Raw genomic sequence first — 27,670 nt, 5'->3', positions numbered from 1 at the left:
TGTTTCATATTTTTTGTTTTAAATGGTAATTTGTAAGACCCTGCATAAGCCACTTCACTATTGTACAGTCGCCAGTTGTCAATCAAACAAGCAGTTGCCCATTGATAGGGCCGAATCTTCCAACAAACCTAGACAAAAAAACAAGAAATTCTATTTCAGTATAGTCTTTATTTTGTAAAAGTAATCACCATTATTGTTGCAAACAACTTGTACATAATCATCATTATTGTTGCAACCCTCTCAAACATAACTTGTAATTGTTGCAAACATCTCGTACATAACCATCGTTATTGTTGCAAACATCTCGTACATAACCATCGTTATTGTTGCAAACATCTCTAACATAACCATCGTTATTGTTGCAAACATCTCATATGTAATCATCGTAATTGTTGCAAACATCTCGTACGTAATCATCGTAATTGTTGCAAACATCTCGTACGTAATCATCGTAATTGTTGCAAACATCTTGTACGTAATCATCGTAATTGTTGCAAACATCTCGTACATAACCATTGTTTTTGTTGCAAACATCTCGTACGTAATCATCGTAATTGTTGCAAACATCTCGTACATAACCATTGTTATTGTTGCAAACATCTCGTACGTAATCATCATTATTGTTGCAAACATCTCGTACATAATCATCATTATTGTTGCAAACATCTCGTACATAATCATCATTATTGTTGCAAACATAATCATCATTATTGTTGCAAACATCTCGTACATAACAGACAAAATTTACATTTCATTACCAGCATGAAAACATTCAAACATGAATTACAAAGTATTGCAAAATAAATAAAATGATTGTTCAGAACTTTGTTAAAGTTAAAGACATGAATATCACCATTGTTGTTAACTTAAAGGTGAACTATTTGATGATGTTCACATATAGTTATATAATAATAAGTACAGCTGAAATTATTTTCGCAAATCTTGTTAAAAACACAGCAGATAATAGGGATATCCTAAAAACTTCCAGAGCAGTAAAAATTAATAATGTAGTTAACTTTAAAAAGTTCTGAACAATTTTAAACTTTGTGAAACTTTTAAATATTTGGTATGCATAAAGCCATCAACCTATATTTGTATACATGAATATATAATATTGTAATGGTGCTGGGCACACTAATTGCATGTATAATGAACATATCTAGATATACTTATATAAAAGTAGAAAATACAGGCAAAAAACCCAAACATGATGCAAAATGAATGAATGTCGACAAAGGAAACACTTTTTGCTGTTGTAAAATGGCACTTTATAAACAAGGAATACTGAATCGGTGTTACATTAGTAGATAATTATGAAAGTTCGGTGGTGTCTTTATATTTCATAATACATATTTCATGTTGATTTTTTTAAAAACAATCAAGATTTCACTCTTTATGAACTCATACCCTTTGATTTTCTCTCAATAAATCACGGATAACAATTTCTTGAAGAAAAATCATTATGTATAAAATCATGAATTTTGTAGGAAAATTCGGGAAGTATAAAGTCACTCGACTGTAAATTATGAAATAATTAGTCACCACCGGTCTTCTTAAAAAAGGACAAAAGTTATTTTCTAAAAGAAAAACTGTTTCAATAAAAGATTGCTTTTGAAGCTACATGAACAGCAATTTCAAAAATATTCATCAGTTTAATCTAAAGTACATCAACGGCTGAATATTTACACAATATTTTATTTTTATTTCAAAATGATCAGATCTAAAATTTCACAGACTATAACGACACTTTCAAAAGATGTCCAAAATTGAAGATTGCATAAATCACACCAAAAATTGTAAGAGACATGCATTAATTACACCAAAAATTGTAAGAGACATGCATTAATTACACCAAAAATTGTAAGAGACAAACTGTATATGATATATCATTACACATCTGCATAAACTCAGAATGCTTTGCACACTCTCCACTCCCATGTAAAAACCATATAATTTTGTAAGTCGAAAAATTGTTTAATTTATAATGTAGTCTAAAAGTCTCTTCTTTGGGCCCATGTTTTTGTAAAACATTTTAATTTATAAAACAGATTTTGGTCCAATGCCAAAAGCAAATCAATACATTGAATCCAAATAACACATTCTTGTTCTCCAGAGCAAAGATACAATGTGTACAACATTTACCACTGTCTCAACTCTGATGAACGAGAATGTAACAACATTGAAACACAAGTTTGTGTGATCAGATTTTTTTTTTTTTTGCTTTGCATCCTTTTTCAAGATGATCCATAATTTTTATTTTCCCAGATGACCCATTATCTTCATTTCTCAGATGACACATAATCTTCATTTTTTCAGATGACCCAGAATTTTCATTTTCTCAGATGACCCATATTTTTTTTTTCCCAGATGACCCTTTCTGTTTTCCAGATGACCCTTTATGTCTTCCAGGATGACCCATTATTTTTTCTAGAGGAGACAACATTTTTAAAAGATGCATTGTTTTAAAGAAATTTGGATGCAGAAATGCCTGCTGTAATTCTTGGTGACTGTTTTGTTAAGCACCCATGTACCATGGTTATAGGTGGAGGAGGTGCATTCAAACAGGGTTGAAATGCTTAATAAAAGCAATATTTTACCCCATAATTGCTTCATTCATAAAACATACAGTGTTGACAAGTATAGCATAAATATATGACTAAAGTAAAAACCACATGCATATTGCTGACATTTTAACAAGTAAATAATTGAAGCATGATTATATTTGATTGCATTGAAGCATGACTATATTTGATTGCATTAAAGTGAATAATTAAAAAAGATTGTTTCTGATTTCAATGCCAAAAAACGGATAGGAGGTTGGGACATTAATCATTTCTCTTAATTAGGTTAAGTACATGTATGTCTGAATGTCATTTTCACCCTTAGAACTCGCATTCACAATTTTGTCTTGGAAAATGTCCACTAGACTCAATTAAAAGAGAACATTTAGGCTGGTGTAAAAGACCACCCAAAAAAACTAGCAGCCAAAGGATAAAAAACAGTCATAACAGTTCTTGCAGATGTAATAATAAAATTGGGGTTGGGTGCACATTTTTAAGTACCTTAGGTCAGATAACCAGAAACAAGACTTTTACTTTATTTTGACTATTAAATCAAATGTCATTAATTTAAAAAAGAATAGAAAAAATATCCTTTGTTGAGTGCCAAAAGATACCAAATGACTATACCTACAACTTTGTACTTTATAGCATTAGCTTCATACTATCATGTAGAAACAGGATATATGTACACAATTCAGACAGTAGTTACTAACAGTTCAAGCATCATAAAATATGTGGTACTGGCCAAATTATAATCATCTGAATTGTCATAAAAAAAGACAAAACATTCATGTACACTTAATTCAACAATACAAAATGACATATTTAAATCCAAAAAGATTACCACAAACAGGCTCATGCTCCCCTGTTTCACTTTGTAACTTGGATACGGGATGACAATACCTACACTTTCTTCTTAAAGGGACTGGACACCAGATGATACAATTGCAAGGAAAATAAAAATTGTCAAAAACTTACATAAATATATATTTTTGTGTACAATGCATTGAAATTACTTCCTGATATATTACATCCATTTAATGACACATGTATCTTTCGCAGTTTTTGCATAATGTTCCAAATCAAAATTGATTGGGTTTGTCTACTGCATGAATACCTGTAAATTTGTAAACCTGTAAATAATTGCGTTAGTATATGTATCTGTACTAATCATGTGACTTTCACATGTTAAATATACACACTATAAACTGGGAAACCATCATGTTCTATTTTTAAATGGGTAAACTCAGCTGCTGAGACAGCAACAAAATATTTTTAAATCATGTAAAATGATGTACTATCGGTTTCAAACTAGCTCGTATTGACAATTCTAGGCTTGTTTTGAGGAAATACCGTATTTGATGATTTGGGGACCATCTGGTGTCTAGTCCCTTTAAACACTAGTGTTGTGGAGTGAACATCAACACTTGCCTGTTGTTATTTTTTCCAAAAAGGAGTATAACTGGACAAATTCTTTTTGAGTTATGGACATGAACACCAAGGCTAAGACAATTCCGAAACAGAAGACCTTAAAATACAACAAATACAAAGACATAAAGACAGATTCCTTATACATAACACCAACAGCAGTATCATATTTATAGTAGTAACATGTACCACAATTAGTAACAGTTTCATCTACTACAGATGTCGGCCAGGATTTGGGTACATAATCTGCACCAAATCTTTCTTATAGTCAATATTTGTCAAGTTGTAATTTACTAGCGGCCCCATTATACAAACACTTTCTATGCAGATTTTAATTTGAAACATGTCATAAAAAATCAAATTTAGAAATGCATTTCAAAATTTGCACCAATTTTGCTGGGGATAATAAATTTGTTCATATTTTCCACCTAGTAATTTCATAATTTGCATCTAAATTGGTCAAAGTCAGTGGTCACTTGTTGGTCAGTAGTTTGGTCAGTAGTTTGCCAGAAAGGACGGATCTACAGAGGCTAGTTTGGCCGACAGGAATGCATGGATACAAAATAACAGCAGCTGTAGACTGGAACATTCCACTTCCTGGAATAGACATGCATGTTCAGAGATGTGATTAAACTGGCAGCTGTAGACTGGAACATTCCACCTTTTGAAATAGACATGCATGTTCAGAGATGTGATTAAACTGGCAGCTGTAGACTGGAACATTCCACCTCCTGGAATAGACATGCATGTTAAGAGATGTGATTAAACTGGCAGTTGAAGACTGGAACATTCCACCTCCTGGAATAGACATGCATGTTCAGAGATGTGATTAAACTGGCAGCTGTAGACTGGAACATTCCACCTTCTGAAATAGACATGCATGTTCAGAGATGTGATTAAACTGGCAGCTGTAGACTGGAACATTCCACCTCCTGGAATAGACAGGCATGTTAAGAGATGTGATTAAACTGGCAGCTGTTGTTTTTGTTTGAGCCCTGGATATATTCACTCACAAAGCCATTTATCACCAAATTAAGGTTCTTATTACTATTTTTAATGTAAATCAAGGCTTACTTAGTGCAAAACTGTTGTAATGCATTCTTTTTCGGTGTTGATTTACAACCATCTTGCACTAAGCCCACAAAATGTACAGCAAATAACAAATATACACCAATTTGAGAATGAAGGTCTTAATTTTGGTTAAAGGATTTATCTTGAACTCCATCATCCCTGTTTTAATATGATAAAAAAACAACAGCCATGGACTGTTAGTAGACAAAATGACCCACCTTTGCATCAACTTGTCCGGGAGTGTCCGTGGAGAAATGTAGTTTTAAACGCTGTTTCCCATCGTCTGAGGAGCCTTTTAACCGTGAAAACTTGTATGTCCATAGGTATGTCTGTAAGATGGTTACATGTGCATTCATATTTCACAATGTCCTAATAAGAATGCATTCATAATGATCCTTGATTATTACCAGGGTATTTTTTGCTCATCAGGGTTTTCAACTATTTTGTTTTCAAAAATACTTATGTAAAACTTTACCAACAATAAACTTCAATTTTTCATGGATTTTGTTTTCATGATTTTTTTTTAAGGAATTTTGATTTAACATTTAGGTACTCCCTAATTTTTTGGCATTGCTAATTTATGCACCCATTTATTTACATATAAAACATGGTTATGAAGATTTAATTATTTGTTATATTCAAGCAATGGATTATAATATTATGCCCAACTGATTGTTACAAAACATAACTAAAACAAGAATAAGAGCAGCAGGATGAAAATTGGAAAATTCTACATCTGTGTCAGTACCATCGATTTTGCAATGTTTTTACCCTCAAAGAGGAAGCATATTTATTTTTGTTTCAATAAAACCAGGACAAGTCTTATATTTTACCAAGATCCTGTTTATAAAAGCACAATATAGATTTATTCTAGACAGATGCAAAGCATTCTTTTCTAATTTTGATGCATTATTAAGTTTTTAAACCTCATTTTCAATAATGATAAAAACAAAAAAGTATATATTTGTTCACACAATTTATAACTGTTCACAGTTAAAACATACAAGCCTTTTATAAATTGGGTTTAAATAGCGACAAAATATCGCTAATATCCTTATATCTGAAGTTAAACATAATATTTTTTTGCATCTATTGAGTGTTACCTATAATGTTCTCCTTTTAACATACAACAGTCGAGGCCAAGGAAACACCCAAGAAGAGACACAAAAATAGAAGACTACAAATATTTAACAAACATTCGGATGATTGTTCAGAACTTTGTTAATGTAATCAACGTTATTAATGGTATCGTTGTTAACTTTCAAATCTGTATTCTCTGGAAGTTTCACAAATACACTTGATGATCTACAGTATTCCTTACACAGTATGAGACGACCGTTTTAGCTGTATTCATTAATTCAAATATTTGAGCACATCATCATATAGTTCACATTTAAATGTTAACAACGATGTCATCAATCACGTTGTTAACTTTAACAAAGTCCTGAATAATCAATCCATTGAGTCAAGACGTACCTTGGTTCCACTGTCATACAGGGAGAAACCCACATCCAGATCCAGTATAATCCCAGACAGGCGGCCCTGGTAGGTACATCCAAACGTCTTAGTCTGCAATATGACAATGTCAAATCACACATTGGCAACTCTGAGGTAAAGGCAAATCATTTGTGCCGTAAAAAAATTCTGCAAATTTTTTGAAACATATCAATGTAAGAGGTTAACAAAAAATATTTTTATAAAAAGTAGTAACAAAAAACAGTGTGCTTGCAGAAGGAACCAATTCTGGATCTTCTCAGTCTGCAGTTGGGGACTAGATCCATTACACCATGATTCCACTTCACCACAAATAATTTCATTCGGTTTTATTAAACATACTAACACTACAGGTTTTACACTTGAGGTTGGTTCTATAAAATGTTCTCCCTAAATATAGTCATTTAGTTTGACTAAATGCAAGCCTCAGAAAATGTAATTTCTAACTCTATCCTCTGAAGAAAGTTTATTACAAGCCATTTAGTAGGTTTACCTTAAATCTAGAAACTGCCCCTTGTTGGGTTCCTGTTCTAGTTGTAGTTCTGCTCAATTCTCAATACTCACATTATATGAATTACATTAGTTAAGGTCCTGAAGTAAGCTTACCTTAAGCCTGCCGATGGCACCATTATTGGTCCTATACCTAACATACTATGTATTTGTTAGTTTGAGCCCTGGGGGAAGCGTTCCTTAAGTCTGGTGAAGGCACCATGGTTGGTCCTATACCATGCAGGGTTCGAATTTAACTTGAGGAGCACTCGCAAAATTTTGCGAGTGCTTTTTGAGGCAACTCGCAAAATGAAAAATCAACTTGCAATTTTATTATTTGCTTAATTCCCTTATAATATTGTCTAATTAAAGTAGAAATTTAAATCTAAGACATATTATGAATATTAAAGCTGCACTCTCACAGATTGAACGTTTTGACAACTTTTTTATTTTTTGTCTGGAACGAGCCAATTTTTGCGAAAATCCATGGAAACCAGTGATATAAGACTGCTGACAAAAAAATTAGACCGCAGATTATTATATTTAAGTTCAAAAATTAATGTTTTATGCATTTTTCTTAAACCGTTACTAACATAAAGCATTAATTTTCGAATGGAAATATGCAAATCTGCGATCTGATCTTTTGTCAGCAATCTTTTAACATTGGTTTGCAGAAATTACGCAAAAATTTGCTCTTTCCAAGACAAAAATTAAAAAAAGTTGTAAAAACGGTAAATCTGTGAGAGTGCAGCTTTAAAAAGTATCAATCTTGAGTGACTCGAATACTAGAACTTGTTGATGGCTTATTCTTTTTGGGGGTACAGAAAGACTCATCAGATGCTGGCCGCTTTTTGATAACAGTAAGTATTAAAAACAATAACATTATAAATTTAAAATAAATAAAAGCAACAGTAAATGTAGCGTGGATGCTTGGACCATGAAATATATCGATCAACGAAGTCTATTCATTTTGACAGTTGGGCGGAAATATATTCAAAGGTTGATGGGGTTTACATATAGTGCGCAAAAGCGCTAAATTTAGTCAATGATTGAGCTAGGTGATTACGTCATTTGTATTCGCTTCGTACTATGCACGCCTCGGAGCATCCCTGAAAGATTTGAGATAAAACTTGGCCTTTTCCGTATTTGTTCTATTTTTGAAAACTGACTAGAGCGTGACTCCGTACTGTCTTCTTTATACTGGTAGTGTAAACATGCCACTTATAGGCTGTTTACACTTGACTACGTAGCGAAGTTAAGTTCATGTTTATTCTACTTTCCTTTTAACATTTTGTGGTCTAGAAAAAGCCACTCGCAGAATTTTGCGAGCTTGAATAAAAGTCACTCGCAATTTGCAAATGTCGCTCGCATTTTGCGAGTATGCAAGTCTAAATTCGAACCCTGCCATGCCCTCTCTAGTTGTAGAAATTCTGCTTGGTTTTTAAGAGTCACATACTATAAATGCTTTAGATTAGGAGTAAGCTTACCTTTAGCCTGGCAATGGCGCCATGATTTGTCCTATACCATGCTCTCTCTAGCTGTAGAAGTTCCGCCCGACTTTCAAGGCTCAGATAAATCGTCTCTTTGCTTGTTGTCTGAACGGAACAACAATTCTGTTTGTCGTCAACTAGCTCCGAGTCCTGGGAATACCAGATTGAATTAATGAAAATCAGGAGTACAAAAAGCCTAAAATTCCTTAAACTAGGCCTTTAAATCTAACTTGTACATGAAATTCTGCTAACCAGATTTTCCGTAAATCAGATATGTAGCCTTTTACTTAACATAAGTAATTAGTTTGCTCTAATTTTCATACTCTTTGAAATACTGTTAATCTCATTAATAATAAGCTTTTTGATCCCCATTAGGATACATTGCAGGGCAAATGTCATGGCTCGCCCGTCAAAAAGGGGCAAAACTTACCTTTTTTTCAGGCGTTGCGATACATTAGTATTGTATCTGGCAACATGTGTACCAAGTTTCATTCGAATATCTTAAATGTTGTTTTAATGATGGCCATGGTTAAAAGAAATTGCACAACATGGCTGGCTGACAATGACACTGAGGTTATGATAACTCCTCAACTTTTTTCTTTAAAAAAACAAATAAGCTTATAAATAGAAAATATTTGGGCAGGGGCCGAAAAGTTGAGCAGCAAGTATGGATATGAAAGTAAATAAATGTTTGTTTGGTTTTTATCTTGCCTTACCTGCAGGATTTTAAACATGCATTCATAAACATGGAAGACAGTGTCACACCTTTCCCAGTCCCTGGCTTGCATCTGAAACAAGGCATTTACACATTTCAACTCAAAGTAGATTATGTATATAGTTCAGTTTATAACTTTATACTAATTTATTGCACTCTTGATTCCATTTCTTAGGTAGAAACCAGCGGCCAATTGAATTAAACCGGTTAAGTATTTGTTTTGGTCAAAGTTATCCAAAGTGTTTATTGATTGGTTAATATTAATTTTATCCAATAATAACTACCAACCAATCAAATTGTTTAAATGAGGCAACTAGCCAAAAGATAACCTTTGACAACTTATCAAAGTTTTATACAATTAGTTGCTGATACCCTTGTTGAGTTGGGCTCATGAAGTTGGCATTTTTTTCTGTATCAATGCTGTATGAACGCTTTATGGCCCAAAAGCAATTTTATCAAGAAGTGTGCTGGGATCTCCGGTGTTCATACAGTATCAACACATGAAAAACTGCGATGTATCCTTATATTTACATTCTAAATAATTATTTATTTACCACAGATATCACAATTAAAAATGAGTACCGTAGATGTATATATTTTTTTTTTTTATCTTTTAATTGTTAGTATTTGGGGATAACCTTAAACTGGAACATACAGGAAGCATATCAAACAGGCCTGTTTTTGACCCATAACACTGGCACTTTTAGGGGGCATTTCAAACAGGCCTGTTTTTGACCCATAACACTGGCACTTTTAGGGGGCATATCAAACAGGCCTGTTTTTGACCCATAACACTGGCACTTTTAGGGGGCATATCAAACATGCCTGCATTTTACCCATAACACTGGCACTTTTAGGGGGCATATCAAACAGGCCTGTTTTTGACCCATAACACTGGCACTTTTAGGGGGCATATCAAACATGCCTGCATTTTACCCATAACACTGGCACTTTTAGGGGGCATATCAAACAGGCCTGTTTTTGACCCATAACACTGGCACTTTTAGGGGGCATATCAAACAGGCCTGTTTTTGACCATAACACTGGCACTTTTAGGGGGCATATCAAACATGCCTGCATTTTACCCATAACACTGGCACTTTTAGGGGGCATATCAAATAGGCCTGTTTTTGACCCATAACACTGGCACTTTTAGGGGGCATATCAAACATGCCTGCATTTTACCCATAACACTGGCACTTTTAGGGGGCATATCAATCAGGCCTGTTTTTGACCCATAACACTGCGGATAGTTTTACCTTTGTTAACACTGGTCGTTTCTCCAAGCCTAAGGTTGGCAGTTTTGGGGCAAAGACATTCACAAATAATGGCATAAATTTGTGGAATAGTATTCCTCAAAATATAAGGAATATTTCAAAACCTAACCATTTTAAGTCTGCCATCAAACAGTACCTATTGCAGTCTTAAAGATCATTTTAAATTTTTATATTTAGCTATCATAATAATTTCATTTTTATTAGCATGTACGGTTCTTATTCATACGTATTTCTTTATATCTTATCATATCTCATTGTGATATTAATAGAATAAATTTTTATTTTTAGCTATCATAATAATTTCATTTTTATTAGCATGTAGGGTTCTTATTCACACGTATTTCCTTATATCTTATCATATCTCATTGTGATATTAATATTGCTTTACAGTATTGCCATTTTGAATGGCATTTTTTTTTATTCCATACATTATGATCTCAAGTCTTCTGTTACAATACATAGGCCATGAATGCAGTGTAATAGGCTATGAATGCAGAGTAATAATGTTAATGAGTTCTGTGATATAATTTATGTAATTAATTATCTGTGATATAAGATTATAACTTGTCTAGATTTATTATCCTTGTATTTAACAATTTTGCTAAACTACATGACTATTCCATGGTTACTGCCACCAATTTTTCAAGGACCACAATGGAAATAAGTGAAAATCATTTTTCTCTTTTTTGTGTCATCCTTGGTATTGTGTGTGCATTTCATGGTTTCTTTTGTCTATGCATTGATAATGATATGTTATAATTTGTCTGCATTATGACCTGCCATGTAATGTTCATGTCTTTTTACCGAATAAACCTACTACTACACTTTTAGAGGGCATATCAAACAGGCCTGTTTTTGACCCATAACACTGGCACTTTTAGGGGGCATATCAAACATGCCTGCATTTTACCCATAACACTGGCACTTTTAGGGGGCATATCAAAAAGGCCTGTTTTTGACCCATAACACTGGCAATTTTAGGGGGCATTTCAAACAGGCCTGTTTTTGACCCATAACACTGGCACTTTTAGGGGGCATATCAAACAGGCCTGTTTTTGACCCATAACACTGGCACTTTTAGGGGGCATATCAAACATGCCTGCATTTTATCCATAACACTGGCACTTTTAGGGGACATATCAAACAGGCCTGTTTTTGACCTATAACACTGGCACTTTTAGGGGGCATATCAAACATGCCTGCATTTTACCCATAACACTGGCACTTTTAGGGGGCATATCAAACAGGCCTGTTTTTGACCCATAACACTGGCACTTTTAGGGGGCATATCAAACATGCCTGCATTTTACCCATAACACTGGCACTTTTAGGGGGCATATCAAATATGCCTGCATTTTACCCATAACACTGGCACTTTTAGGGGGCAAATCAAACATGCCTGCATTTTACCCATAACACTGGCACTTTCAGTGGGCATATCAAACATGCCTACATTTTACCCATAACACTGGCACTTTTAGGGGGCATATCAAACAGGCCTGTTTTTGACCCATAACACTGGCATTTTTAGGGGGCATATCAAACATGCCTGCATTTTACCCATAACACTGGCACTTTTAGGGGGCATATCAAACATGCCTGCATTTTACCCATAACACTGGCACTTTCAGTGGGCATATCAAACATGCCTACATTTTACCCATAACACTGGCAGTTTTAGGGGGCATATCAAACATGCCTGTTTTGACCCATAACACTGGCAGTTTTAGGGGGCATATCAAACATGCCTGTTTTGACCCATAATACTGGCACTTTCAGGGGGGCATATCAAACATCCCTGCATTTTACCCATAACACTGGCACTTTTAGGGGGCATATCAAACAGGCCTGTATTTTACCCATAACACTGGCACTTTTTGGGGGCATATCAAACATCCCTGCATTTTACCCATAACACTGGCAGTTTTAGGGGGCATATCAAACATGCCTGTTTTAACCCATAACACTGCCACTTTCAGGGGGCATATCAAACATCCCTGCATTTTACCCATAACACTGGCACTTTTAGGGGGCATATCAAACATGCCTGTTTTTGACCCATAACATTATAGGGGGCATATCAAATAGGCCTGCATTTTACCCATAACACTTTCAGGGGGCATATCAAACATGCCTGTTTTGACCCATAACACTGGCATTTTTAGGGGGCATATCAAACATGCCTGTTTTGACCCATAACACTGGCACTTTCAGTGGGGCATATCAAACATCCCTGCATTTTACCCATAACACTGGCACTTTTAGGGGGCATATCAAACAGGCCTGCATTTTACCCATAACACTGGCACTTTTAGGGGGCATATTAAACATGCCTGTTTTGACCCATAACGCTGGCAGTTTTAGGGGGCATATCAAACATGCCTGTTTTGACCCATAACACTGCCACTTTCAGGGGGCATATCAAGCATCCCTGCATTTTACCCATAACACTGGCACTTTTAGGGGGCATATCAAACAGGCCTGTTTTTGACCCATTACATTTTAGGGGGCATATCAAATAGGCCTGCATTTTACCCATAACACTGGCACTTTCAGGGGGCATATCAAACATGCCTGCATTTTACCCATGACACTGGCACTTTCATGGGGCATATCAAACAGGCCTGTTTCTACACTTAAAGGAGGCATATCAAACAGGCTGGTGCTTTACCCATAACACTGGAACTTACAGGGGGCATATCAAACAGGCTATTGCTTTACCCATTACACTGGCACTTTCAGGAAGCATATCAAACAGGCCTGTTTTTGACCCATAACACTGGCACTTACAGGGGGCATATAAAATAGGCTTGCATACTACCCATAACACTGGAACTTACAGGCGGCATATCAAACAGGCTGATGCCTTACCCATAACACTGAACCTACAGGAGGCATATCAAACAGGCTGATGCCTTACCCATAACACTGAACCTACAGGAGGCATATCAAACAGGCTGGTGCTTTACCCATAACATTGGAACATACACGGAGCATATCAAACAGGCTGGTGCTTTACGCATAACACTGAAACATACAGGGAGCATATCAAACAGGCTGGTGCTTTACCCATAACACTGGAACTTACAGGGGGGATCAAACAGGCTGATGTTTTACCCATAACACAGGAACTGGTGTTTTATCCCCAACATTGTTACTTACAGGGGGCATATCAAACAAGTGGATGTCCGGTCCCTTTAGGGCGATGAACTTTGGGCTCCAGGGCTGGGCATTTGTCCCCGGGGACCCTCGCTGTTGACTCCAGCCCATAAACTCAATCTGCAAACATTCAAGATATTCTAGATAATGATTTTATATTTAATTATGTGTGCTGTGCTATATAACACAATTAAGTGTATCATGTGAGTTTGGAACACAGGAACAACAAGAGGCCAACCTCATTTAAGGATCTAAACTTCAATAATCTTAAATCTGAATAAATGTCACAACTTGAAACTAGTTAAATTCCTGAATTTTTTGTTTATCTGTAAGTATTACACCTGCCTAACTTCAATTCACACCAATGTGTAGATAAATATCGACACTACAATAATTTCAATGCATGGTTGACTGAGATTTTTTTAAAACAGGCCCCATGAGCATTTCAGTATCTGGGCCCAGATTCAATAAGATATCTTAGTCTTAAAACTACTAATTTAAGCTGCTTTAGAGTGTTCAGGTACACCCATAAAGTTATGTGCATAATCTTTGCGATGTCCTTACAATACTTTCATTGAAACACATTTACACCCAAAAAATAGAAAGTTACGATCTATAACCTTATGACCTTTATTGAAATGGGGCCCTGGGTTAGGGTTAGGGCAGCCTAACCCTAACCCAAATGGGGCCCTGAGACTTCAACAATCTTAAATCTGTATGAATATCACAAATGACATCAAGTTGATATTTTTTTTTCAAATTTGCATTCATTTTTAATACAGTGTACTGGTTAAAAAAAGTTCAATTAACACAGATACATAAAAAAAAACAGAAATAAGTTCAGACACTAAGATAATTTCAATTTACGACTAAGATTGCCTACGATCTTTATTGAAACAGACACCAGGTCAAGAAATACACAGCTCCAGAGTTGCTGCCCTAGGTATTTTTTCTTCAGGTTTTCCAGATATTTTGTAGATTTTATAATAAAAATGTATATTTTATAAAAAATTAAAAGAATTGAGAATACAATTCATTTACATATTTCAAAATGTGAACAAAAATAGGGATGTTATGACAGGACACTCTTGTGATGTCTTGTATCACATCCACGTCAAAGTGTAAATGTGAACTCATTATACAGGTCAACAGAAGAGCTTCCATTGTACTCTTCCTTTTTATTATTTTTTCATTTTTGATTATTTCCATGTTAAAACGTACTGCTTTGTTTAAATCAACACAGGTTCATTTCACATTTTACACATTCTGGAATTTTTATTTTAATATAGAAATAACAATCATTAATCGCATTAATGACTTAGTGCATTTTCTTTAATATATAAACATAACATTCAAAATAATTTCTTTAAGGAATATAGTATTTTCTGAAAAAAAGATTTTAAATAGCAAGTACATATTGTTAGAAACTCAAATAAACACCAGTGTATAAAAGGTAGCACTCAACACATGCTACTATGCTGATAGTGGTTGGGAAAACAGCAGTAGTATAATATATGGATTTGTCAATAGGGTGTGTTGTATTTTCACCATTGGGATATTGACAAGAAAAATAATCATAAAGGCAACTTCATACCTGCTCTTCTGGAAGCAAGAGTCTGTTCATCATCTTGACCTAAAAATAATACAAGTTTAATCAACACTTCACAAGACAACCTTGTTGCATTATCAACAATTAACAATCATGAAATTTTAAATGATAAATAAGAAGTGAAATGTAATAATAATATTACATTATATGACAAATTGAGCTTGGTTGCGGTCCCCAAGCCAGACAAGTGGGTTTCCTACGGGTTCTCTGGTTTTACCCAAAACACAAGACCACAAGACCTTGCGCAACATCGTGCCAATGAGAGTAACTTATTAATAAAACTTTCTTCACAATCATTGTAAATAGTTAAAGGTTAGAAAAAATACACGAGCACCACAGTGGTATGATAACAATCGCCTTTTTGAAACGCTCATCTGGCCTCAATTTCTCGAAACTTCTTACGATTTACAGGCTTAAGTAGCTTATTTCAATGAGCCAAAATACATATTTAAATTTGGTTTGACAAAAGAAAAATGGTTTATTGTAATTATCATAAAGATAATTCCTATTAAAAGGTTAAAAAATCTTAAAGAAGTAAATATATATACTGCAAATTATAGAAAATATAGTGAGCTTTGCTTAATCTTGTTATAAGAGACTTAAGAAGTTTTGAGAAATTAGGGCCTGCATTAAAATATCAATCAAAGAAGAGGAATAACTTGATATATCAGATCTAGAGTTATGATCCTTGCTTTACATTCGTGTATTGTCAGTTATAGTAAATGTTTGTGCATGACTTTTTCAGAATATGAAGGGACAAAACACAACAATTAATAAAGCAAAAATTATGAGTCTTGTTTCAAATGTGTGTATTGTCACATGTAACATGTGTACAAAGTTTGTGAGTATCTTTATTATCTTAATGGTAATAGCAAGAAAAAAGTGTGTGCACACTGACAACAACAACAACAACAACAACAACAACTGCTGATGACTTCAAAGACACAAAGACAGTGACAATAACTACATTTACAAATAAAACAACAACAATTTACAAAATAAAAACTAAAAACCATCTGAATTTCTTACAAAACTCTCCTTTAAAAATAATGAATTCATTTTGGAAAATTAATTGATGTTGTTAAATAACTATATTAATTTTTATCAGTTATTCATTTTTTAAATTTTCATAACATCTAAAACTATGTGCATCAATACAACAGTGGCAAACAGTAATGTTTTTTTCTTGAAAATCGATCGTTAGTGATCATAAATCGCACTGACTTAATTCCCATGGTTGATTATCATTAAGGGCCCGATATTTTTAATCCCTTACAAACATCACTGACCATCTGTGTGAGGAGACTGTTGATGTTGTTAGTGATGGCTGCCATCCATTCAGCCAACGAATGGTTGTCATCAAACTGTAGAACACCTGACGTCGTGCCGTCAACACCAACAAGCTCAAACGCATTGCTCCTGTGGATGTGATAGATCCAACAATGTCAGCAAAATACAGACAGCTAGACTGTTGTGTACGAGGAAAGGTGAAGATTGAAAAGGTTCACTTAATTTGGCAGCAAGTACAAAGTACTCCTGATCAAACCTTTTCTGAATCATAATGCCTCAAAATGTCAAGGAGTCAAAACATCGCCATTTTGGTCAAAATGTCCTAAGTCAACACACAGTGAAGATTTTTGTGGGTAATTTTGTCTGCTTCAAGGGCCTGAACAAGGCTTCACCTGACTAAAACTTCTACTGAGTGACTGACCTGTGCATCTATCAGAACATGTACAGTATTCATACGAGTGTCTGACCTATGCGTCTATCAGAACATGTACAGTATTCATACGAGTGTCTGACCTATGCATCTATCAGAACATGTACAGTATTCATACGAGTGTCTGACCTATGCGTCTATCAGAACATGTACAGTATTCATACAAGTGTCTGACCTATGCATCTATCAGAACATGTACAGTATTCATACAAGTGTCTGACCTATGCGTCTATCAGAACATGTACAGTATTCATACGAGTGTCTGACCTATGCATCTATCAGAACATGTACAGTATTCATACGAGTGTCTGACCTATGCGTCTATCAGAACATGTACAATATTCATACGAGTGTCTGACCTATGCATCTATCAGAACATGCACAGTATTCATACGAGTGTCTGACCTATGCGTCTAACAGAACATGTACAGTATTCATACAAGTGTCTGACCTATGCATCTATCAGAACATGTACAGTATTCATACGAGTGTCTGACCTATGCGTCTATCAGAACATGTACAGTATTCATACGAGTGTCTGACCTATGCATCTATCAGAACATGTACAGTATTCATACGAGTGTCTGACCTATGCGTCTATCAGAACATGTACAATATTCATACGAGTGTCTGACCTATGCATCTATCAGAACATGCACAGTATTCATACAAGTGTCTGACCTATGCGTCTATCAGAACATGTACAATATTCATACGAGTGTCTGACCTATGCGTCTATCAGAACATGTACAGTATTCATACAAGTGTCTGACCTATGCATCTATCAGAACATGTACAGTATTCATACGAGTGTCTGACCTATGCGTCTATCAGAACATGTACAGTATTCATACGAGTGTCTGACCTATGCATCTATCAGAACATGTACAGTATTCATACGAGTGTCTGACCTATGCGTCTATCAGAACATGTACAGTATTCATACGAGTGTCTGACCTATGCATCTATCAGAACATGTACAGTATTCATACGAGTGTCTGACCTATGCGTCTATCAGAACATGTACAGTATTCATACGAGTGTCTGACCTATGCGTCTATCAGAACATGTACAGTATTCATACAAGTGTCTGACCTATGCGTCTATCAGAACATGTACAGTATTCATACGAGTGTCTGACCTATGCGTCTATCAGAACATGTACAGTATTCATACAAGTGTCTGACCTATGCGTCTATCAGAACATGTACAGTATTCATACGAGTGTCTGACCTATGCGTCTATCAGAACATGTACAGTATTCATACGAGTGTCTGACCTATGCGTCTATCAGAACATGTACAGTATTCATACGAGTGTCTGACCTATGCGTCTATCAGAACATGTACAGTATTCATACGAGTGTCTGACCTATGCGTCTATCAGAACATGTACAGTATTCATACGAGTGTCTGACCTATGCGTCTATCAGAACATGTACAGTATTCATACGAGTGTCTGACCTATGCGTCTATCAGAACATGTACAGTATTCATACGAGTGTCTTACCTATGCGTCTATCAGAACATGTACAGTATTCATACGAGTGTCTGACCTATGCGTCTATCAGAACATGTACAGTATTCATACGAGTGTCTGACCTATGCGTCTATCAGAACATGTACAGTATTCATACAAGTGTCTGACCTATGCGTCTATCAGAACATGTACAGTATTCATACGAGTGTCTGACCTATGCGTCTATCAGAACATGTACAGTATTCATACGAGTGTCTGACCTATGCGTCTATCAGAACATGTACAGTATTCATACGAGTGTCTGACCTATGCGTCTATCAGAACATGTACAGTATTCATACGAGTGTCTGACCTATGCGTCTATCAGAACATGTACAGTATTCATACGAGTGTCTGACCTATGCGTCTATCAGAACATGTACAGTATTCATACGAGTGTCTGACCTATGCGTCTATCAGAACATGTACAGTATTCATACGAGTGTCTTACCTATGCGTCTATCAGAACATGTACAGTATTCATACGAGTGTCTGACCTATGCGTCTATCAGAACATGTACAGTATTCATACGAGTGTCTGACCTATGCGTCTATCAGAACATGTACAGTATTCATACGAGTGTCTGACCTATGCGTCTATCAGAACATGTACAGTTTTCATACGAGTGTCTGACCTATGCGTCTATCAGAACATGTACAGTATTCATACGAGTGTCTGACCTGTGCGTCTATCAGAACATGTACAGTATTCATACGAGTGTCTGACCTGTGCGTCTATCAGAACATGTACAGTATTCATACGAGTGTCTGACCTATGCGTCTATCAGAACATGTACAGTATTCATACGAGTGTCTGACCTATGCGTCTATCAGGACATGTACAATATTCATACGAGTGTCTTACCTGAGCTTGTCTGTGCCAGATCGATATCTTGTAAGGTTGGCGTAGAGCAGCGGTATGGAAGAATAGATGACCCAGGACTTCTCTAGTCTCGGGACTATAACCCCAGGTGGTGACACAGTCTGTTGGTATGAAATAGATTTAACAAAGAGTGCAAAGGAGCCACAAACCAAACACCAATGCCTGTCTGATGTTTTCAGTTATTCAATGGGCATAACAATAATAGAAAATTAAGGCCAAAGTAAGGGCCTTTTTTATACCTTTCTAGTTTTATCTCTTGCAACATGTGCTGCACTATGATTCAATTGTAATATTGACTCTTATGGGAGTAAAACAGATACATTTTAGAGGAGGACTGCAACCCATAACCAGCACCAAGAAAGTAGATTGAGGGCAGTGCTGGCAAGTTCATTAACTTTATATTGAAATTTCAATTCTGAAATACTAATATAGTTAAGAGAAACTTACCCCATCGTTTTCATTCAGGTCAGCTGAAATAAATCAAAGTCAAAGTGAATATTTTTCCACAAAAACTATATGTGTCACCTGTTGTGAGCACTCATAATTTTTCTAGTAAAGGTCTATGACTCTGACCTATTGACCCCGGAATTGATAGGGGTCATCTACAGAGCATGACCACTGTGTTCAAGTATTTTAATTTTAAAGACTCAGCACCAAGTTGTTCAAAAGTTATTAATCAGAAACACCTATAATTGTTCTAGATAGGTCACCATGATCTTGACCTTTGAGCTAAATCAGTTAGGCTCATTATATGACCAATGTGACCAAGGGTGAAGACTCTACACCAAGTTGTTAAAACATTATTGATCCAAAACAAAAGTGTGACAACAACCCTGGATACGGTAATCCCTGTGACAGCCATTCTTCACAGGCAACACAGAAATAAGCTTGAAAAACATGTATGTTGGTAACTATTATTTTACTCATATCTTGTGTGTTTCACTTCTAATCTCTATTTTACTTGATTTCTTTTTCAACACAGGCAGAAAGTCTAAGACTGGTAATGTCACCGTTGATTTAACATACTAGTAAACGTTTTAGTTATTTTCATCACAAACTATAACATAACAATCTATAATAAGGTTAATACTTAACTGTCACTGTAACTATGGTTACCTGAATTGGAAGATTTGTTAAGAAAGACAGCGGCGGGTTTGAAGTATTTGACAGAGAGCGTGACGACATCACCAGCCGACCGTAATGTCTCAATCACCTGGTCATGCGAGTATGCCTCAATATTTTCACCGTTCACCTGTTGAAAAACCAATGTTAACTGTTATCTACAATAGAACACTCTGCTATATTTCTTATTTTAATATATTTGGTAAATTCTGCTAGGTTATAAATTCATGACATAACTACATATTACTTCCAAAGTGAAACAAGGAAACACCCACTTTCAAATTCTTTATGGATGCCCAAAGCGAGATTAGAAGTTTACAACTTGATAACTAGACAGTTTACAAATACTACTTGTGTAATGGGAACAGTACTCAATATAAAAACTAGAACTCCGCGAGTCGGATGTGTCGCCTGACGAATTATTTAATGTCGACAAACGTTAAGCCAGGAGCAAGCAATTGGTTATATAAGCAAAAATGAGCACAATAAATACTGAAGTCAATGACATTGAGAAAAAATTTGAAGATAATGGATTAATACGTTTTCAGGTGTGAAATGAGCATCTCTGTCTTGCTTCTGTCTAAAGTGCTATCCAGACCGGTAGTTTCAGAGGAGATGTTCTTTAAGCAATTGTTGACGGACGGACAACGGACAAAGACCGATCACAATAGCTCACCTAGAGCATCACTTCGTGCTCTGGTGAGCTAAAAAAGTGTGCAAGGTAAAGTTAAACATGAAAATTAACAAAGGGCAATAACTCTAATATGGAAGCAAGAGATACAGTTTTTGTGCACTGCGATCCCCTTCAATAAGATCTATCTATCTATAAAGTTTCAAGTTGATAACTCTTATAGTTTTCGAGAAATGCCCCAGACAAAATTTAAGCTTGAAAATTAACAAAGGGCAATAACTTTAAACATATAGATGCAAGAGTTACGGTTTTTGTGCACTGCACTTTCCCTCAATCAGATATACCTACGGAATAAGTTTCAGGTTGATACTTCCTATAGTTTACGAGATATGCCACGGACAAAACCTAAGCAAGAGAATTAACAAAGGGCAATAACTCTAAAAATATGGCAGCAAGAGTAACGGTTCTTGTGCACTGCACTTGCCCTCAATGAGACTATCTAGCTATAAAGTTTTAAGTTGATACCTCTTATATTCTTCAAGATATGCCCCGGACAAAACTTTAAGCATGAAAATTAACAAAGGGCAATAACTTTAAAACTAAGAAAGCAAGAGTTACTGTTATTGTGCACTGCACTTGCCCTCCATGAGATCTATCTACATATGAAGTTTCAAGTTGATAACTCTTATATTCTACAAGATATGCCCCGGACAAAACTTTAAGCATGAAAAATAACAAAGGGCAATAACTTTAAAAATATGGAAGGAAGAGTAACAGTTCTTGTGCACTGCACTTGCCCTCAATTAGATCTATCTACATATGAAATTTCAAGTTGATACCACTTATAGTTTAGGAGATATACCCCGGACAAGCGAAAATGGGACGCGAATGCCGCCGCCGCCGCTGCCACCGCTGCCGCCGACAAAAGTAACTCTTATATGTCGTCAGGCGACACAAAAACAACAACAAACAAGTGACAAAAAGCGAAGGTTACAGCACATCAGTGTTTGTTGTCTTGTTATGTATGCGCTCATTATTGTTTGATTAGCCTAGATCCTTAATTGTGCCTTTGGCCTAGATCCTTAATTGTGCCTATGGCCTAGATCCTTAATTGTGCCTTTGGGCCTTAATCCTTAATTGTGCCTTTGGCCTAGATCCTTAATTGTGCCTATGGCCTAGATCCTTAATTGTGCCTTTGGGCCTTAATCCTTAATTGTGCCTTTGGCCTAGATCCTCAGTTGTGCCTATGGCCTAGATCCTTAATTCTGCATATGGCCTAGATTAGTGATGAAACGATAATCGAGTACAATCGATTAATCGTCGCTGGCAATGCTATATCGGCGACAATCGATAGCGGTTGTCCAAAATCGATGTCGCTAATGTTACTTCCGGTACCTACATATTTTTTTGTTCTGTGGCAAAAGTCGAGTAAATGTAATTTTTCCAAAATTACAAATTAATCTTAATTGTTTGTATATTTCATAAAACATTCTTCAATAACATGTCTCTATGATGTAGTGGATCCGGTCTTTCCTGTAAATACCGGGGATCCCGGCTCGATGCATTCTGTTTTTGAAACCGTTTTTGGTTTGGTTTGTAATTAACTAAATTACTTTTTTGTTGAAAGTTTTATGAAATTAAGATGTTTTAATGAAATGATGAATTTAACAGGTTCACAAAAATTTGATATGCGTTTACATGTATAAAAAATTAAAATATCTTACATGTTCCAGTGTGCATCATTTTGTAGTTAATGTTTTTTTCGTTTAGTTGTTTAAAAACAGAACATGGTTATGGAAACTTACTTTCTGTTGCAAAAAGCATGCCTTTAGCATCACATGTACTGAATACAGGTTTAACCATGCTCGTGATACTATGTATAAACAAGCATTTTCAGTGAAAAGATATCCCCCGCCAACGATGGCTTGTTTGTGCTTGAAGGTTAAAAAAAATCTCAGAAAGAATAAGATAAGCACATTGGTTTTACTGAGAAACGGCTGCAAACAATGATTTTTTAATAAATCAAGGGCAATAACTCTAAGGAAAATTGACCAATCCAAAAGAAAAATAGACAGGCATCATCACAGTATGTTGGTTCTTATTTATTCCAAGTGTCATGAAATTCTACCAGCTAGTTGCATAGAAAAGGCTGCAAACATGGATCTTTTAATAAATCAAGGGCAAATAACTCATATAGAAATTACACAATCCAAAATATAAATAAACAGGCATCATCGCAGTATGTTGGTTCATATTTATTTCAAGTTTCAAGAATTCCTACCTAGTTACTGAGAAATGGCTGTAAATGAGTTTTTCAAAAAATCAAGGGCAATAACTCCAAGTACAATTGACCAATCCAAAAAATAAATTAACAGGCATCATCCCAGTATAGTAATTCATATTTATTTTAAGTTTCATGAAATTCTGCCAGCTAGTGACTGAGAAATGGCTGTGAATGTGCATTTTTCAAAAAATCAAGGGCAATAACTCCAAGCACAATTGACCAATCAATTTTTTTTTGGACGGGCATCATTCCAGTATAGTGGTTCATATTTATTTCAAGTTTCATGAAATTATACCGGCTAGTTTCTGAGAAAATGCAGGTGACGGACGGACGGACGGAAGGAAAGACAGACAGACGGAAGGACGGACGGAAAACGCCATTTCAATATCCCCCTCCCTATTTCATAGGTGGGGGATAATAATGTATTCCTTAATGATATCATGAACTTTCGATTATTGTTCGATAGTAAATCGAAATGCTTGGTCCGATTTGATTCGATTATCGATAGCAAATGGAGTCCGATTTTCAAACACTAGCCTAGATCCTTAATTGTGCATTGGGTCTTGATCCTTAATTGTGCCTTGGGCCTAGATCCTTAATTGTGCATTTGGCCTAGTTCCTTAATCAAGCCTTTGGCCTAGACCTTTGGCCTTGATTCTTAAATGTGCATTTGGCCTTGATCCTCAATTGTGCCTTTGGCCTTGATCCTAAATTGTGCATTTGGCCTAGATCCTTAATTGTGCCAATGAACTAGATCCTTAATTGTGAATTTGGCCTTGATCCTTAATCGTGCCAATGGCCTAGATCCTTAATTGTGCCAATGGCCTAGATCTGTAATTGTGCCAATGGCCTATATCCTTAATTGTGAATTTGGCCTTGATCCTTAATTGTGCCAATGGCCTTGATCCTCAATTGTGCCAATGGCCTAGATCTGTAATTGTGCCAATGGCCTAGATCCTTAATTGTGAATTTGGCCTTGATCCTTAATTGTGCCAATGGCCTTGATCCTCAATTGTGCCTTTGACTTTGATCCTTAATTGTGCATTTGGCCTTGATCCTTAATTGTGCATTTGGCCTAGATCCTTAATTGTGCCTTTTACCTTGATCCTTAATTGTGCCATTGACCTTGATCCTTAATTGTGCCAATGGCAAAAATCCGTAATTGTGCATTTGGCCTAGATCCTTAATTGTGCCTTTGACCTTGATCCTTAATTGTGCCATTGACCTTGATCCTTAATTGTGCCAATGGCCTACATCCTTAATTGTGCATTTGGCCTAGATCCTTAGAGTTGTGCTTTTGGACTAGATCCTAATTGTGCCTTTGGCATAGTTCATTAATTGTGCATTTAGCCTTGACCCTTAATTGTGCCTTTTGCCAAGATCCTTAATTGTGCCTTAGGCCTAGATCCTTAGTTGTGCCTTTTGGAAATGATCCTGGTTAAATGTTAGGCTACTGGAATTGTTTCTGTAACAGTAGCGGAGAAATGGAGTGGATAATGAACACTACCTGATGTTACTTCAAGAAATCTTACTGATCAGTTGAGATATTCAATAAAAAATAACAGCAGTAAATTTCAGGTCTTTTACGGCTATAAACAAACAAATTTGCCAGAAATTAAATAACATATCTTTGTTTTCTATGGTTCTAAAATAGTTGAATAAATTGGAATTCATTTCTAGTTTGACATTATCAGGAACATCTTGAAAGTCATGAAATATTTATTCAATTTTCATTTCAAATATTTCAAACAATTAATAGTAATTTGAAGCTTTCCATTGCCATTAAATTGTTTGGCAGATAATATGGCTCCTTTATTAAAACCATGACCAAACTTGACGTTTCATGACATCAGACATTCATGTACCTCGTGTGTTGCAATATTCACAACATTGTTAGAATGATAAACGAAAGCGTAATTATTTACTGAGCATCACAAATACTTGATTATTTTCAACAGGATTTGATAAACTTCTTTCAAAACAAAGCAAAAATTCTTGACTGTCTGAGATCTACCATACTCTCCTACATCAAATTTTAAAGATATTTTGAATCAATATAAAAATCAAGAATTGAAAGAAAACATTAATTTTAACATGATTATTTTTCTCATACTCTCACCTTCAGAATGGCATCACCAACAAATAGCTGTTGAGTTTTGGCGGCAGCCTGGTTGGGCACGATTCTAGATATGAGAGCAGGGAGTTTGTGCTCCTGTCCACCTTTAACACTTAGTCCAAGTCCACCCTCGCGCTCTCGGCGTAACTCTACCGTACGGATCTAATAACAAAGTTATCAGATAATATATCACATTAATAGAAGACTGGTAAAAAATGTTTGTACAACTTTTCATGCTGAGAAAACTTTAATTCTTAAACTCATAACATGCTGAGTGTAAAATAGCTTAGCTGCATCAATACAGTACATTGCCAATACTTAGGGTTTCAATAAATGTCAAGTTTGAAACAATCATTTTTTAGCTCGGACTTCTGTTGAACATCGTCATTTAAATGTCCCAGTTTTCTTCACAAAACTTTTACTGAAAACTATACTTTACAGTTATTGGGATTCTATAAAAATCGAAATTCTAAAAAACAAGCATTTTTTGTATTCTTTAATTTATAAACTGTAAAAAGCACAGTAGATTAAATACTATCCTCTAACTGAAATAGCATTATTTGTAATTGAACTGATTTGGGCAATCGTTTGAACTGATCTACCTTAGACTAGGAGAATATCTTAAAGATCTGTTTAAATGTACAAATACTATGTGCATGACCTAATGAGCATGTTCTAACTATCAACATTAATTTCAAATATACTTATACTGTGAACTGTATATACATATACATGTAGCATTTAGAAGACTGGAACTTCTACCTACCACTTCCAGGATGGATTCATTTCCGTTCTCTTCTGCCGGTGGTTCACGGGGTACATATTCCTCTCGCAGCAAGACGAGAACTTCTGCCGTAAGCTTAAGCTGTACAACTTCACCCAACGATCGGCTCTCACACAGAGTGGCAAAGCCAACCTTTGCCTGATAAAAAAAGTTAAAAAATATTTTAGATGTTATTAAAAATTATTAAACTAGACTTCTAGGTGTACACAAAAAATAGAGTAAGAAAGTCAAGTCAAAAAAGCTACTCAATCCACCCAGGTGGGCCATGTGATAAAAATTAGTGCAACACCTAAATTAGCCTAAAATGCAACAACTACATATGCAGACCTATTATGTACATAGTGAAAAGAACAAGACTGTTAGTGCTGTTAAAAAACAAAACAAAAAAACATCTGTACTGTCTAAGGGATGAATGGCAATGTAGCCAGTGCTGCTCTAAACGCAATGGCAGTGTTAACATTGTCTACATGTACCGGCAGTGAATTCAACTCGACAATAGTGCAAGGAAAGAATGAGTATTAGATGAAGGCTTTTGATGAGTGTGGTATCTGCCAAATGATACTCGACTATAGTGCAAGGAAAGAACGAGTATTAGATGAAGGCTTTTGATGAGTGTGGTATCTGCCAAATGATGAAAATGTTGAGAATTTCTTTGATATGGCGTCATGTATTGAGAGGCTGTAATGTCGAAAAATCACAATTGAAAGTGGGTCTAACTTGTTGAGTGTACTCTACAGTTGAACTAGAAACTTATTCTAATTATAACTAGATGAATTAAAAATAGAATGCAACCCTATTGAAACTGCCTCAATAATATTCTATTTACATACAAATTAGATATCTTTAAGAAGAGTATTATTATTAAATTAAACAGCTGGGAAATACTTTTCTTATTTTATTTCTTTTTTTTTCTGTCAAGCTTTTTTCAAATCCTTTAACATTCTCTCTTTTTCTGACCAGGAACCACCCATCGCGTAACAGACTGAGGCGATGTAACCTGTAGATGTAAATGACTTATTATCCGACTTTTTCATATCCGAAATTCAGATACACTTAACAGTGAGTCATACATATAAAACTCGGACAGACAAAAGTTATTACTTATAGCAATGACAATGTATATACATTAATTTGTGCATATAACCTCATTTGGAGATGCCATTTTCTTTTCTGATGTTCATGTCGTGATAAACATTCAAAGAAAGCAGAACATGACAGGAAAACCGAAAAATACTAGTTTGTCCGAAATCGGCACGGTGGAAACACGGAAGTAAAGTAATTCGGACATTTCCGATATGAAGTCTCGCAAACTTACGCGA

The 27,670-nt window shown here is 35.5% G+C and overlaps 1 protein-coding gene across 1 annotated transcript; it reads right to left on the bottom strand.

Moving 5' to 3' along the window:
• Positions 1-148: 148 nt before the first annotated feature.
• Positions 149-27,641, bottom strand: LOC128205726 (gamma-2-syntrophin-like). The gene is made up of 14 exons (XM_052907638.1): positions 27,496-27,641; positions 26,334-26,489; positions 25,571-25,729; positions 20,531-20,666; positions 19,862-19,884; positions 19,397-19,515; positions 16,583-16,712; positions 15,279-15,317; positions 13,688-13,804; positions 9,250-9,321; positions 8,531-8,683; positions 6,537-6,629; positions 5,279-5,389; positions 149-4,586 (listed from the first exon to the last, which is right to left on the bottom strand). The coding sequence occupies exons 1-14, from the start codon at positions 27,511-27,513 to the stop codon at positions 4,485-4,487; spliced, it is 1,428 nt and encodes a 475-aa protein (XP_052763598.1). The 5' UTR covers positions 27,514-27,641; the 3' UTR covers positions 149-4,484.
• Positions 27,642-27,670: the final 29 nt, after the last annotated feature.

The sequence above is a fragment of the Mya arenaria genome, chromosome 10 (assembly GCF_026914265.1).
Source record: "Mya arenaria isolate MELC-2E11 chromosome 10, ASM2691426v1".
Classification (NCBI taxonomy): Eukaryota; Metazoa; Mollusca; class Bivalvia; order Myida; family Myidae; genus Mya; species Mya arenaria.
Note: the sequence above shows the minus strand (reverse complement) of the source record. Positions and strands in the feature narration are given on the sequence as shown.